Below are 13,291 nucleotides of genomic sequence, written 5' to 3'. Positions count from 1 at the left end.
TTCTCTGTATGTCTGTTTCTTTAAACATCTGCAAACACTGAAACCATTAAAAGTCTTTTATTAAAACCTTCAAAATAAATTACTATTCACATGATTCTGGCTGCTGTCAATGTATTTACGTTTGCAGCAAATACAGTCAGTAAGCAAATATAAAAATAAATGCAGGTAGCAGCTACTACACAGCTTGGATCAGACAGCATGCAGGGAAAGGACTGGAGTGATTGTACATGGTGGTGTTGCATCCACCAAACTACAAAGATTCACTGAAGAACAAGTTCAGTATCGAATTAAGACTCTCCCAGTGACTCATCAGTAGACCTGAACAAAAACCCCTCAGAGCCTGAACACTTGTAACATGAAGCCACCAGAGGAGGAGCCCTCAGACCACTAATGGTTTCAACACCAGCTCACTGTTACTGTAACAATCTAAAATGTGTTTGTCAGAGAACCAATTTCCACAATTCCACCACTACTCCTAGTCTTGTCAAGAGAACCATCTGGAAAGGCTTTGAAACTGAACTTGCCATTCAAAACTCTTTTCTTTATCCATTTCTGCTCAAGGGTTGTTTCTGCTAGCCACCCACAACATTACTGTGCATCACTTCCTGGTTTCCCAAAACTAAAGAGCGTCCCGAGGCCCAAATCACAAAACGCGCGTACATTAATCCTACATCAGAAACAACTAGTGGTGTTAAAAGCGTTTGCGTTAACTCTTTATTATGGAGTTAATTTTGACAGCCCTAGTTTAAATACTTGGAGGTTTCAATCACTGATACATCATTGTCTGTACTCCCACAAGACAGACTGAATTAGACTTTTAGAAATCATTTAATATTAATTTACATTATTTAAGTGATTATGTAGAAATGCAGCTGAATTTTCTTCAAAAGTTGAATTTTGTGCTCTGAATTTTAATAGTTTAAAAATTGATGTTTGGTACCTATTTTATATAAAAAATATGATTCATGTTTGAAGATAGAATAGTAATATAGTCATTAAGGAATTATTGTTGTGTATTAACACAAATGAAAGTCTAGTAAATAAGTGAATAGAATATTGACATTTTAATGCAATAAAGTTATCTGTACCTAGATATGAAGAAATCAAAAATTCCAGGCATATTTTCTCTCTGCAGATATAATTACACTGAACAAACTCTTCTATTGACTCCAGTTAGACCAACATTGATGCTTCATATGTTTGATTTTATGCAAAATCAGTGACCTTCCTTGTTTCTCAGCTATAAAAACATCACATCAGGCTGTCAGTGGAGTTCACAGCACGTCCGTTTCAACATAAACCATGTTCTCTGTAGCTCTGCTGCTGCTGTTGGCAGCTGGATGTGAGTCTCTCTGGATTTGTTAAAGTCAACAATTCTTCTTTTGCATTATAACTTGATCATTTGTTACAAAACATTTTCTTTTTTAACAGATGTGAAGTGTGAACAGCTGACCCAGCCAGCCTCTGTGACTGTGCAGCCAGGTCAACGTCTGACCATCACCTGTCAGGTCTCTTATTCTCTTGGCTACTACACAGCTTGGATCAGACAGCCTGCAGGGAAAGGACTGGAGTAGATTGGAATGAAAGATACTGGAGATTCATACTACAAAGATTCCCTGAAGAACAAGTTCAGTATCAACTTAGAGACTTCCAGCAACACAGTGACTCTAAATGGACAGAATGTGCAGCCTGAAGACAAATCTTTGCTTTCTTCTTTTCTCATTCACATAATAAGCTTCAGTTCAACATCATCAACACATTCAGAGAAATAGTCTCAATAAAACTGCTCCATTCAGACATGTTTTATTGCAGAACCCCCATATATAGTTGAAGCAGACAATAACTATTGTGTTAATCTGTTGATTCTGTTGTAAATATAAATCTATTTGTCTGACATGTTTGACTTGTGTTAGACAATTTGTGATTAAAAACAAATGGAATTTAAGTTTATTTTAAGTTAACTAGTATAACTACATTTTCTTTCATTTGTCAAAACTATATTTCATATCACAATTTAAAGCTTTACTTGTGACAGGACAGTCCATCCTTCTTTTATAACCTGTCATTGTCCTTCTCTGTGCAAAGTGAACTTCCTCACAGTCTGCTATAAAGACTTGATCTCATGCTGTCAGTTGCAGCAGAAGAAGAGAAGCTCCCATCAGATCACCTTCAATAGCAACCATGTTCTCTGTAGCTCTGCTGCTGCTGCTGGCTGCTGGATCCTGTGAGTCTCACTGAGGCAGAGACACTGACAGTATGATCACAGCACACTGTTCACTGCTATTACACTGATTCAATACTCAACATGTTCTCCTCCACAGGTGTGAAGTGTGAACAGTTGACCCAGCCAGCCTCTGTGACTGTGCAGCCAGGTCAACGTCTGACCATCACCTGTCAGGTCTCTTATTCTCTTAGTAACTACTACACAACTTGGATCAGACAGCCTGCAGGAAAAGGACTGGAGTGGATTGTAAGAGGAGCTGCTGGATATACAACATACTACAAAGATTCCCTGAATAACAAGTTCAGTATCGACTTAGAGACTTCCAGCAAGACAGTGACTCTAAATGCACAGCATGTGCAGCCTGAAGACACTGCTGTGTATTACTGTGCCAGAGAGCCACAGTAACACCTGAACCACCTGAAGACCTGAACAAAAACCCCTCAGAGCCTGAACACTTGTAACATGAAGCCATCAGAGGAGGAGCCCTCAGACCACTAATGGTTTCAACACCAGCTCACAGCCTGCACTCTTGCTGGAGTTTAAATACTTTGGGGTTTTAATCACGGATCATTGTCTCTTCTCCCACAACAAAAACTGAATTAGATGTTTACATTAACATTGTTAAATGCACACAACTGAAACGTGTTGGATGTCAGAGTTTTCCTGGAACAAATGCATAAAACCCTGTTCTTATTATCAGGACTCAAAATTTCAAATTTTAAAAAAAGGAGACATAAGATAATGTTTGTCGATCTCAAACCAAGCATACAAGGTGATTTAATAAACGAAAACCCATTTTCCTAATGATTATTATCTTGATAATTATATATATAAACAGTAACACTATTACATTATTTGTAATTATTTGTTGCATTTAACAAAAAACATCTGCCAAGTAAATAAATGTGTTCAAATGTTGAGTGACTTACAGTAAAACATGGATAATAATGACATTATGTTAAAAATGTAAATAGAATCTGAATTCTAAGATACAGTAAGAGTATTCTTACTGTAAGAATAAAACAAAATATGTTAAGGGGAAAGCCGTAACATGAAAATATGTTTTGAGGAAAGATTGAACACAGGACACTGTTCAATCAAAAAGGAGGAGTTAATGCAAAACTCAGATATCTTCCACCTCTACTTATCTGAGTGCAGAGAGGAGGACAGAGAACAGTGGACACACAGTTGAACATGATGGACTATAGGACAGGACTGCTGCTTTTAACTCTCTGCTGGGCAGGTGAAGACTTTTACCACCTTTTTTTTGAGGCTAATTTAGTTGTAAAAATATGTATATATATCTTGGTATGTTTGGCTCTGTTCTGATCAAACTGCTTTTCTCTCCAGGTGTTTGCAGTCAGACTCTGACTGAGTCTGAACCAGTGGTAAAGCGCCCTGGAGAATCCCACAAACTGACCTGTACATATGCAGGAATATCAGATGATAGCGCTCATATCGCTTGGATCAGACAAGCTGAAGGAAAAGCACTGGAATGGGTTGCCTACATTTCTGCTCCAAGTGGAAGCACTAAAGCTTATTCAACGTCAGTCCAGAATCGCTTCACTATATCCAGAGATAACAACGTGGACCAGGTGTATCTGCAGATGAACAGCCTGAAGACTGAAGACTCTGCTGTTTATTATTGTGCTCGAAGGCCACAGTGATACAGGAAGCCACAGAGCTGTACACAAACCACTGTAGATGTCACTGTGACAGTCACTGATAGAAAGTGCAAGTTTAAATACCCCATAATTCACAGTATTTGATGCATTTCCCCACACTATGCTTTTGTCACAACTTGCACTAAACAGAAACTATTATAGATTATTCAGTGCCACAGTTCAACACATTTTCATGAACAGTTTTATCCAATATTATGGTCTGAATAAAAGGATGTTGGCCAACCGTTATTGGCATGGTGTTCTATCAATATATTAAATGGTATTTTTTTACGTTAAAAAAATTCAAATACATACATGAGTCATGTCATGGTATATCAATGATAAATAAAACAAAACAAAATTGAATTTAAATCTTTGATAAACTGAAGAAAAAAAATATGTTTAATGCAAAATGCAATTTAACCAATTTACAACCTTAAATATAGTTATGTTGATTAGAATATTACCTTCCCTCCAGTGCAGGAAACAGTGTTTGGTTTTTGTATTAGGGTTTATCACAGTGATGGGTTGGGCACTAAGATATAGAGCCATACAAAAACCTGAGAGCAATAATCTAACGCTCTCCCATTCTTGTGATGAAAAAAAAAACTCAGACTGAATATTTCCTACTGAAATATGAAGTAACTACTATGTTTATCATTTGTAATGAGCAGATTCATATTCAAATTAGTATATTAAAGTCAGAGTTGGTGCACAGACATAACTGTCATCTTGCAGTAAATCTTAACTTTAAGAACTGATTAAGAATCAGCATAAAACACATGCTCCCAGGATGACATCAGGGGATAATACTGATCACGATGTATGTGTTCTTTAGTCACGTTATGAGGTTTTCACACATTATTTTTGGTATGTCAGGTTTTTGTTCCAGCAGTGAGTGGAGATGCAGCACTGTGATGCTTTCGACTACTGGGGCTGAAGTCACAGTAACAGGTAAGTCACATTTAAACAATATATTATTAGTCAGAAGATTCTTTTTAACTTTTTAATGTGATTATTGGTGCTAGAGAAGTTTAATTTATAGTTTTATATTTAGGTTTATATTGATGTTGGACACACTAGAAAACAGAGCAGACAGATGTTTTTAATGCAGCTGTTTCTTAGAAAGCATTTGAAAAACTTCCTCTTAATGCAGATGGTGGTTTGAGTTAATCTTGTAATTGATTCAGCTGGATTGTAATTGGTGTTGATGAATGTTTGCATCTTTTTATTCACATTATTATTCAATACATGTTGTATTACCGTGGATATTAATTATACACCATACTGTACCTGAATTTAAGAAATATTTCTCAGTTCAATATACTGTCAGAAAAATACATCTTGTCTGTCCCTGTAGTATTTCATAGCAGAAATAGTTAACAGGTATTTGGTATTTTTTAGTTTTCCTACTCTTGTAGAAAGCTACTGATGTTAAAGTGCATCTGCTTTCCATGTTCCCTTTTTAAACCTGAAGAGGGAGGTCCATGCAAACTCTTCCTTCCTTATAATAACACCATCAACAGCTCTTAGAACATTTATGACAGAACAACTGGGACACTTTAGAAAACTTAGAAATATTCAGATCAGAAAATACTGGATTACAGTGTTTATTACGGAATGGGAAAAAAAAATGATTGCATTGAGTTTATTTTTTATAGTTACTTTTTATGGTAAGAGTACTTTCTGCTTTAACACACTGAAGACACTCTAGTCTAATATTTAACCTCTGTGATGGATGATTATCACAATTTCTTTCCTTACAGGAGTTTGGAGTGAGATCAAACTGGACCAGTCTCCCTCTGAGGTGAAAAGTCCTGGAGAGACAGTGAAGATGTCATGTATCATATCTGGTTATAGCATGACAAGCTACTATATTCACTGGATACGGCAGAGACCAGGAGAAGCTCTGGAGTGGTGTTAAAGAGAGCGTGGACAAAAAAGTCGCTAACACGATGGCTTGAGTTGCAAAACATGAAGGTGCTTTTATTTACAAAAAAGTGGTTAAACAAAAAAAATAAATCTTTTTACACAAGGTTTTCACTAGCAAGGTTTCACATCACCTGTCTGGTGTGTAGCCACCTTCAGACTGAACCCCCATGCTTAGTTGGCCAGAGGCTTATATATGTTAAGCCCCTCGCACTAGACCAACCAACTCTTAATTGCTTTAATTATCTCTCAATTATGTTACCTTTTACACATTTAGAATTTCACTGCTAGTTTCTACAATAAACAAATAACAGACTCTTGAACAAATCATTTTCCACTCATCTTACTTTTTTTTCTTAATTTTCAACTAGAAAATCTACCATCACCTATGACACAGATATCTCCCACAATCAGCACACCTGAGTGTGATTGCTGTAGGCCCTATATAAAGCAGCACTTTGGTTCAGCTCTGGTTCAGACCCAGGGACTGGAGAGGAGAAAGAGTTCGAAATAATGGTTAAGTAACATAGTTTGTTTTAAAATAGAAATGACTGAAATTAATAAACTGAACTGACTATACTAAACTAATGTAATGTGGTATTTTTGGTAAAAGTTTTACTGAATCAAATATATATAAAAGTAAAAGACAAAGCGACTAAAGACAGTGGAGCAGCTGCACAAAAACCTCCACAGACAACAAACAGCAATGTGATCTTAAGCATCTGAGTCTCCCCCCCCCACCCCCCACACCCCTTACAAAGCACTTTCATATATCTACATTATATTTCTACATATTTTATATTTTACTTTAAACTGATGAGTAAATATTTATTCAGTTCATGATGTTACATCACTTAGAGTATTAGACAGAGTTTCTTCAATTTTCAAAGCATTATCTACTGTAATACTAAACTGCCAAAGTCAAGTACTAACCATAATGTAATAATAGTATTACATGGTGAAATGACAATAACGTAATTGTCAAAAATGATAGTAGATATAGGAGCCATGTATATTATGTTTGTTTATGGTTTACGTAACGTAGGACGTCATGGGGGTTGGTCTCACAATAAACAGTCTATTTATACACCTGGACACCTGCATGGCGGAGGCTAGGGAGGGGGTGAGCTTGGGTTTTTGCATTTTCTGTTGACCGCAAGTTTCTCCACATCTACGTTCACCTTTTTGCATTATTTTTTAGGCAATTGGATTTTGTTTATTAATGTTTTTTCCGACTTTCAAACGAACAATAAATCCTTGAAAGTATATCTCAGAGTGGATCTGAATTATTCTAACGGCGAGTCATACAGGTGATTGTTCCCTCACTCAGGCTCTCGGAGGCTTATGGAGGTTGCAAAAAAGCTACAGTAGATGTTGATTCGAATGAAATTGTATATGATTGTAAATACTCCATGTGCTGCCTATTGTTCTCAAAATGACTAAGGAGAAACAGAGACTTGGTAACAAGATTAATTGTAATTTAACACTTTTTAATAACCCTTATATACACTCACCTAAAGGATTATTAGGAACACCTGTAAGATTTCTCGTTAATGCAATTATCTAATCAACCAATCACATGGCAGCTGCTTCAATGCATTTAGGGGTGTCGTCCAGGTCTAGACAATCCTCTGAACTCCAAACTGAATGTCAGAATGGGAAAGAAAGAAAGAAAGGTGATCTAAGCAACTTTGAGCATGGCATGGTTGTTAGTGCCAGACGGGTTGGTTTGAGTATTTCACAATCTGCTCAGTTACTGGGATTTTCACGCACAACCATTTCTAGGGTTTACAAAGAATGGTCTGAAAAAGGAAAAACATCCAGTATGCGGCAGTCCTCTGGGCGAAAACTCCTTGTTGATGCTAAAGGTCAGAGGAGAATGGGCAGAGTGATTTCAGCTGATAGAAGATCAACTTTGTCTCAAATAACCACTCGTTACAACCAAGGTATGCAGCAAAGCATTTGTGAAGCCACAACACAAACAACCTTGAGGTGGATGGGCTACACCAGCAGAAGACCCCACCGGGTACCACTCGTCTTCACTAAAAATAGGAAAATGAGGCTACAGTTTGCACAAGCTCACCAAAATTGGACAGTTGAAGACTGTAAAAGTGTTGCCTGGTCTCAGGAGTCTCGATTTCTGTTGAGACATTCAGATGATAGAGTCAGAATTTGGCGTAAACAGAATGAGAACATGAATCCGTCATGCCTTGTTACCACTGGGCAGGCTGGTGGTGGTGGTGGTGTAATGGTGTGGGGAATGTTTTCTTGGCACATTGTAGGCCCCTTAGTACCAATTGGGCGACGTTTAAATGCCACAGCCTATCTGAGCATTGTTTCTGACCATGTCCATCCATTTATGACCACCATGTACCCATCCTCTGATGGCTACTTCCAGCAGGATAATGCACCATGTCACAAAGCTCGAATCATTTCAAATTGGTTTCTTGAACATGACAATGAGTTCACTGTACTAAAATGGCCCCCACAGTCACCAGATCTCAACCAATAGAACATCTTTGGGATGTGGTGGAACGGGAGCTTCGTGCCCTGGATGTGCATCCCACAAATCTCCATCAACTGCAAGATGCTATCCTATCAATATGGGCCAATATTTCTAAAGAATGCTTCCAGCACCTTGTTGAATCAATGCCACGAAGAATTAAGGCAGTTCTTAAGGCGAAAGGGGGTCAAACACGGGATTAGTAGGGTGTTCCTAATAATCCTTTAGGTGAGTGTATAAAGTGTGTCAATGTGTCAGATGTCATTTGTATATTATTAGAATACACGTGGTTGTGGTGTTAATACTGAAACATTTTGCACAAATTAAAACATGTCAGACAAAGGTCAAAACAGCTGACTTGGAGGGTTGACTCTGACTCAGTTTCATTAAATATCTCCAGTCCAGATGTTTCCTCCCTGTGAGGAGGAGTCAATGCAAAACTCAGATATCTTCACCTCTACTTATCTGAGTGCAGAGAGGAGGACAGAGAACAGTGGACACACAGTTTAACATGATGGACTATAGGACAGGACTGCTGCTTTTAACTCTCTGCTGGGCAGGTGAAGATTTTCACTCATCTATGTTAAACATTGTTCTGAATTGTGTAACAACTAAATTCATGTAATTTTTTTTTTTTTATATATATCTTGACAGGTGTTGAGGGTCAGACTCTGACAGAATCAGAGCCAGCTGTTAAAAGACCTGGAGAATCCCACAGATTGACCTGTACAACATCTGGATTCACATTTAGTAGCTCCTGGATGGCCTGGATCAGACAGGCTCCTGGAAAAGGACTGGAGTGGGTTGCTTATATCAGATATGACAGTGCTAGCATCTACTACTCTCAGTCAGTTCAGGGCCGGTTTACCATCTCCAGAGACAACAGCAGAGAGCAGCTGTATCTGCAGATGAAGAGTCTGAAGACTGAAGATTCTGCTGTTTATTATTGTGCTCGAGACCCACAGTGACTGGAGTTGGTTGAGCAGCTGTACAAAATCCTGCAGTATTCTTACTGGGCTGATGAAGCCAAATTATGAAGATGATATGTGAATGTAATATTTATATCATATATTTTATACATTATATTTTTAATATTACTACTTCTTTCTAAGTTTTTTTCCCCTAAATTTTACATTAAATATAATTTTTAGATAACAAATTACCCTTTGTCTCTTCATTATATAATGTCCTGCTTTCCTGAGAAATATTATTACTCAACATTAAACACACAAAAACACAATAAAGAATAAAGTAGAAATCATGCTGCATGATATTTGATATATGATTTTATTTCTGACATAACTACACACATATGAAGGTAAAATATGTTGTTTATTACAGAAGAGTAACTTGTAAATGGATGAACTACAATAGTTTTCATCTTTGTTAAAGGATTTAGTTTTTTGCCACGTTTCAGTTCCTGAGCAGCTGTTTTCCTCTAAAAGACTCCAAGTTTCTCTGTATGTCTGTTTCTTTAAACATCTGCAAACACTGAAACCATTAAAAGTCTTTTATTAAAAGCTGCAAAATATATTACTATTCACATGATTATGGCTGCTGTCAATGTATTTATATTTGCAGCAAATACATTCAGTAAGCAAATATATGAAAAAATAAATGCAGGTAGAAGCTACTACACAGCTTGGATCAGACAGCATGCAGGGAAAGGACTGGAGTGATTGTACATGGTGGTGTTGCATCCACAAACTACAAAGATTCACTGAAGAACAAGTTCAGTATCGATTTAGAGACTTCCAGCAAGTCAGTGACTCTAAATGGACAGAATGTGCAGCCTGAAGACACTGCTGTGTATTACTGTGCCAGAGAGCCACAGTAACACAAACCATCAGTAGACCTGAACAAAAACCCCTTAGAGCCTGAACACTTGTAACATGAAGCCACCAGAGGAAGAGCCCTCAGACCACTAATGGTTTCAACACCAGCTCACTGTTACAGTAACAATCTAAAATGTGTTTGTCAGAGAACCAATTTCCACAATTCCACCACTACTCCTAGTCTTGTCAAGAGAACCATCTGGAAGGGCTTTGAAACTGAACTTGCCATTCAAAACTCTTTTCTTTATTCATTTCTGCTCAAGGGTTGTTTCTGCTAGCCACCCACAACATTACTGTGCATCACTTCCTGGTTTCCTAAAAGTAAAGAGCGTCCCGAGGCCCAAATCACAAAACGTGCGTGCATTAATCCTACATCAACAACAACTAGTGGTGTTAAAAGCGTTTGAGTTAACTCTTTATTATGGCGTTAATGTTGACAGCCCTAGTTTAAATACTTGGAGGTTTCAGTCACTGATACATCATTGTCTGTACTCCCACAAGACAGACTGAATTACACTTTTTTAAAGTGTTTAACATTAACCTTATTTAAGTAATTAAAAATAAATACAGCTGAATTTTCGTCAGAAGTTGAATTTTTTGCCCTGAATTTTACTAGTTTAAAAATCGATGTTTGGTCTAATAATATTGTACATAAGATTTATTCACATGAAAAAAAGCAATTTTGTCAAAAATAACTTTAGGAGACATGGAATGTTGTTTACTTATCTCAAGCCGACAAGGTGATTTACCTACTACATAAACTGAAAGCAATTTATATTATACATATTACATTATTCCATAATTGTTACATTGCATTGGACAAACCTGAGAGTAAATAAACACATTCAAATGTTACAAAGTGACTTAAAGTAAAGAAAAAAAGGATTAGTAACATCAGGTTAAAAATGTGAAACAAAGTCAAAATGGTTAGAGATACAGTGAGATGATTTGTGAAAACACAAAATACAGTTAGGAGAAAGTCAAAAAAGGAGGAGTCAATGCAAAACTCAGATATCTTCCACCTCTACTTATCTGACTGCAGAGAGGAGGACAGAGAACAGTGGACACACAGTTTAACATGATGGACTATAGGACAGGACTGCTGCTTTTAACTATCTGCTGGGCAGGTGAAGATTTTCACTGATCTCGATTTGAAGTTGTCTTTAAAACATTACCAAAATTAAAAGCAACTGATTTTTTTCTTTATTTGACAGGTGTTGATGGTCAGACTCTGACAGAATCTGAACCAGCGGTTAAAAGACCTGGAGAATCTCACAGATTGACCTGTACTGCCTCTGGGTTTAACTTTGGTAGCTCTTGGATGGCCTGGATCAGACAGGTTCCTGGAAAAGGACTGGAGTGGGTTGCTACTATCAGATATGACAGTGCTAGCATCTACTACTCTCAGTCAGTTCAGGGCCGGTTTACCATCTCCAGAGACAACAGCAGACAGCAGCTGTATCTGCAGATGAACAGTCTGAAGACTGAAGATTCTGCTGTTTATTATTGTGCTCGAGAGCCACAGTGACTGGAGTTGGTTGAGCAGCTGTACAAAATCCTATAGCATTCTTACTGGGCTGATGAAGCCAAATTATGAAGATGATATGTGAATGTAATATTTATATGAATGAATGAATGAATAAATTTATTGGTCGTAACCAAAGGGTAGGGTCGGAAACTTTAGCTTATATAAAGTCCCCCCTTGTCACATTTTTAACATAACAAACTCATTTTCAAGGGAATAAAATCGACAAGATGAAAAAGATAAAAGAAATTATACAGAAAGAAAAAAAAAAAAAGAAAAAAAAATCAAAACATGCCTACATCTACCTACGTACATACATACCTACATACATACATACACACAGACATACATACTTACATACATATATACCTACACAACTACATATAACCATTTAGGGTCAGTGCTTATATACATTGTAATTGCCACCTTAAGGTAAATAATATCATAAATAATGATGACAACCATAATGGTAATGATGCTTATCATCATCAACATGACAGACTGAATGAGAACTTTAGAAATCGTTTAACATTAATTTACCTTATTTAAGTGATTATGTAGAAATGCAGCTGAATTTTCTTCTAAAGTCGAATTCAGTGCTCTGAATTTTACTAGTTTAAAAATCAATATTTGGTCTAATAATATTGTACATAAGATTTATTCACATGAAAAACAGCAATTTGATCAAAAATAACTTTAGGAGTTATGAGATGTTGTTAACCTATCTCAAGCCAACAAGGTGATTTACCTACTACATGAACTGAAAGCAATTTTTTGAATGAAAATATTATTAATAACTTTTATCTATGAACAGTATCATTATTCCATTAGTTGGACTTTGCATTGGAAAAACGTGAGAGTAAATAAACACATTTAAATGTTACAAAGTGACTTACAGTCAAAATAAATACAAATAAAGGATTAGGTAATAGGTTAAAAATGTGAAACAAAGTCAAAATGGTAAGAGATACGGTGAGATGATTTGTGAAAACACAAAATACAGTTAGGAGAAAGCCAAAAAAGGAGGAGTCAATGCAAACTCAGATATCTTCCACCTCTACTTATCTGACTGCAGAGAGGAGGACAGAGAACAGTGGACACACAGTTTAACATGATGGACTATAGGACAGGACTGCTGCTTTTAACTATCTGCTGGGCAGGTAAAGATTTTCACTGATTCTCACACATTCCCATTTGTATTACTAACATATTTCACATGAAGATTTTCTCTGATCTTTGTACCAAGGTAATACATGACATGCGTATCGTTTTTGGTTTGACAGGTGTTGATGGTCAGACTCTGACAGAATCTGAACCAGCGATTAAAAGACCTGGAGAATCCCACAGATTGACCTGTACAACATCTGGATTCACACTTAGTAGCTACTGGATGCACTGGGTCAGACAGGCTCCTGGAAAAGGACTGGAATGGATTGCTGCTGATGCTGGTGGAAGCAAATACTACTCTCAGTCAGTTCAAGGCCGGTTTACCGTCTCCAGAGAAAACAGCAGACAGCAGCTGTATCTGCAGATGAACAGTCTGAAGACTGAAGATTCTGCTGTTTATTATTGTGCTCGAGACCCACAGTGACTGGAGTTGGTTGAGCAGCT

The 13,291-nt window shown here is 37.1% G+C and overlaps 1 long non-coding RNA gene and 1 gene segment (V, D, J or C); one reads left to right on the top strand and one right to left on the bottom strand.

Annotated features, from left to right (window-relative positions):
- Window positions 1-9,220, bottom strand: part of LOC118494203 — a 24,498-nt gene extending 15,278 nt beyond the window's left edge. The window contains exons 1-2 of the long non-coding RNA XR_004896280.1: window positions 9,145-9,220; window positions 5,681-5,684 (exon numbers count right to left, since the gene is read on the bottom strand). This is a non-coding gene — a long non-coding RNA (uncharacterized LOC118494203). The remainder of the gene's footprint in view (window positions 1-5,680; window positions 5,685-9,144) is intronic.
- LOC116051942 lies at window positions 8,778-13,291 on the top strand. The segment is given in 2 exon segments: window positions 8,778-8,880; window positions 12,964-13,291. Coding segments are annotated over 2 exon segments (357 nt in total).

The sequence above is a fragment of the Sander lucioperca genome, chromosome 21, assembly GCF_008315115.2.
Source record: "Sander lucioperca isolate FBNREF2018 chromosome 21, SLUC_FBN_1.2, whole genome shotgun sequence".
Taxonomy (NCBI): domain Eukaryota; kingdom Metazoa; phylum Chordata; class Actinopteri; order Perciformes; family Percidae; genus Sander; species Sander lucioperca.
This window is presented reverse-complemented; position numbering and strand designations above follow the sequence as displayed.